Here is a 3412-nt window from a genome sequence, read left to right as displayed (position 1 = left end):
GATACCTGAGGACGAACTGAGAACAGAGAAACTGGAAAATGTACATTTCCTAATTAAAATGTGCATGCTTGCTAGCTTGTATTTGTGGTTGTTAAATAGGTTATAGTAATGATAGTGACTGCAGTAGTAATGGTAATGACTGGTTATAATTGAAAAAGTAGTTTGATTAATTGCGTGATTGATGGATTTATAGCCTGAACAAGTGATAATTGATGTGGTGTCTGTATCTTTAAAGGTTCAAAAGATACTAATACTGTTGGGGTTGATTTTATGCTAATTTAAGCAACTTTAAATAGTTATAATTTATAAATATTTGTAAAATGTTAAAGTTGATTTTATGTTTGTAGCTGGAATGGTTAAATTGCAGTAGCATTTAAAATGTCTCCCACCGTGTATAGTTGACATTGTGTCCTTAAAATGTTATGCAAATTATTGTGGCTTGATATAAAGTTTCATGAAACATTTCTGAATCATAATGTTTTAAAGTGCTCGTCCTTTATTTACTTCCACAGAGTCAGATGAACTCATGGAAAACAGTTTCATGACTCTAGTCTGTATGAAGGAAGTTAGAGTTAGTTTGCGAGCCAATGCTAACTAGCGTTAGTGCAGTGACTGGAAGACTGCAGGTAGAGTAGCTAGCCTTCAGCGTACCTGTATCTTGAGATACTGCTGTTTAAGTAACCTTCACCTACTTTCTCTTAACTTTTACAAATATTCAAAATTTTGACCATTTTCCCAACAGCTTGGACAAAAACTTAGAGCATATGAAATCTGAAATCAGAATATGTTCTACCAATCAAGTTATAGCACTGGGGGAGCATATAAAACTGATTATGTCACACAACTAACACCTACCCACTAAACTAGCCCACTATAACAAAACCCCATTCACTAACCAAACTATAATAGCAACCATGCTTACTATAGCTAACCCATGGCCTACCTATCTAAAACATTCACTATTACTTCTGCAATGTACTGCTACTAGTACTTCTGGGCTGCTTACTACTACTACCTAGTCTCCCATTGAAGACTACTATCAACTATTTATAAAACAGTCCCTCCCTCTACTACACCGGCATCAATTCTTCAACACTAACAAACTGCTAAACGTCTTCCAGCATTCACCATCATATTTCTCTCCCCAAATATTAGCCATTTTGAGTAAAAATGTAGTAATCTAAGTCTAGTGGATGAAACAAGTGATCTAACTGTCTCAAAGTAATATAGTTGTTATTGTATTATGTAATACAGACAGTAATTTCCAATTGTTCAGTAAATTGAAATGTTTCCTTTGATCTTCAGCTTTTCTGTCTCCCTCTGATGCTGGTCTCTCTATTTAATCAGGTTGTTATAACTGGTCTGTAGCTGGTCTCTCTCTTTAATCAGGTTGTTATAACTGGTCTGTAGCTGGTCTCTCACTTTAATCAGGTTGTTACAACTGGTCTGTAGCTGGTCTCTCTCTTTAGTTAGGTTGTTATAACTGGTCTGTAGCTGGTCTTTCTCTTTAGTTAGGTTATTATTACATATCTGTAGCTAGTCTCTCACTTTAATCAGGTTAATATAACTCATCTGTAGCTGGTCTCTCTCTTTAGTCAGGTTGTTATAACTGGTCTGTAGCTGGTCTCTCTTTAGTCAGGTTGTTATTACTGGTCTGTAGCTGGTCTCTCTCCTTCATCAGGTTGTTATAACTGGTCTGTAAGCTGTCTCTCTCTTTAGTCAGGTTGTTATAACTGGTCTGTAGCTGGTCTCTCTCTTTAGTCAGGTTGTTATAACTGGTCTGTAGCTTGTCTCTCTCTTTAGTCAGGTTGTTATTACTGGTCTGTAGCTGGTCTCTCTCTTTAGTCAGGTTGTTGTAGCTGGTCTGTAGCTGGTCTCTCTCGTTAGTCAGGTTGTTATTACTGGTCTGTAGCTGGTCTCTCTCTTTAGTCAGGTTGTTGTAGCTGGTCTGTAAGCTGTCTCTCTCTGCACCGGAATGCTCACCAGTGACTAATGGATTTAGAATGCTTCCCCCTCCCCACTCCCTTCTGCCTTCAGGACAACTTCAATTCCTCTGGCAATGGACTCTACAAGGTTGCCGAAAGCGATCCACAGGAATGCTGATCCATGTTGATGCCAATGTTTCCCATAGTTGTGTCAAGTTGGCTGGATTTCCTTTGGGTGGTGGACCATGTTTGATACACATGGGAAACTGTTGAGTGTAAAAAAAACAGGAGCATTGCAGTTCTTGACACAAACCGGTGCTCCTGGCACCTAATACCATCCCCCTTTCAAAGGCACGTACATATTTTGTCTTGCCCATTCACCCTCTGAATGTCACACATAAAGAATCCATGTCTACATTTTCTCAAGTATTAAAATCCTTCTTTAACCTGTCTCTTCCCTTTCAACTACACTGATTGAAGTGGATTTAACAAGTGACATCAATAAGGGGATCATAGCTTTCAATTGGTTTCACCTGGGCAGTCTATGTCATGGAAAGAGCAGGTGTTATTAATGTTCTGTTCACTCAGTGTATAAAAGTAATGTGAACCTTACTTGATGATGAATGCGACCAGTGAAGAGAGTTACGGATTATTACCTGCAGGAATACCATGAACTTCCAACTCACACAGAGTGAGCCATTCCGACCTGCCAGGGATGACCACAACAACGTAGCGACCCTCCATCTCATTGCACTGGAAGGTGTGGGACTCTCCTGCTGGGATGTGGGAGATGACGGCACATCTGAGCGAGAGAGTAAGAAAGATGGAGAGACAGATATGGAGTGAAAGAGGGAGAGAGAAAGAGATGAGATAATCAGAGTGATTTAAGACGTTCTATAATGTACCATAACATGTTCTGACTCTGTTAAATATGAAGCCACAGAATAGCTACAGTAGCATGGATGAAGACCAATGTATCAGAAAACTTTAGAGACAGGACATAAAAATGTACCAACATCTATATGTGTCACCTGGGGTTGTTGATGCCGCTGTTCTCCAATGAGTTACCGATGCGGATCTCAGCACCATCAAGCCTCTCAGGACAGCAGTCTCCTCTGTTGGTGAGGGTGACATCTGTTATTCTGTACACATTCAGCAGGTCCACTCTCCACCACGGGTTTCTGTCTTTCAGAGTGTGGGTGCAGGATTCATAGTGTGTGTTTCTTTTCCCATCGATGGCATCGGAAGCATCGCGATTTTCATACAGTGATGACTGAGTGGCCACTCCATTCAACGCCACATTTCCTACAGGGACATAGCGAAGAATGTTTGAATAGAGAAAGTACCTGTTTGATTCTTGTAAGCATAGCCTGTGGTTGACAGGACTTTTTGAAGATTAGGGCCCTGTTGAATTAGGGACCTCTGAATAAATCACCAGCTGACAAGGAAGGAGAGGAGGATACCTGAGGACAAACTGAGAACAGAGA

General features: G+C 40.2%; 1 protein-coding gene across 1 annotated transcript; it reads right to left on the bottom strand.

Annotated features, from left to right (window-relative positions):
* Positions 1 to 912: 912 nt before the first annotated feature.
* On the bottom strand, positions 913 to 3321 carry LOC135565936 (fucolectin-like; the record flags this gene model as incomplete). The annotated part of the gene is made up of 3 exons (XM_065013910.1): positions 913 to 2191; positions 2582 to 2727; positions 2957 to 3321. Coding segments are annotated over 3 exons (636 nt in total), but the record flags the coding sequence as incomplete, so codon positions are not given.
* Between the last annotated feature and the right edge of the window lie 91 nt (positions 3322 to 3412).

The sequence above is a fragment of the Oncorhynchus nerka genome, unplaced genomic scaffold (genome assembly GCF_034236695.1).
Source record: "Oncorhynchus nerka isolate Pitt River unplaced genomic scaffold, Oner_Uvic_2.0 unplaced_scaffold_9978, whole genome shotgun sequence".
Classification (NCBI taxonomy): domain Eukaryota; kingdom Metazoa; phylum Chordata; class Actinopteri; order Salmoniformes; family Salmonidae; genus Oncorhynchus; species Oncorhynchus nerka.
Note: the sequence above shows the minus strand (reverse complement) of the source record. Positions and strands in the feature narration are given on the sequence as shown.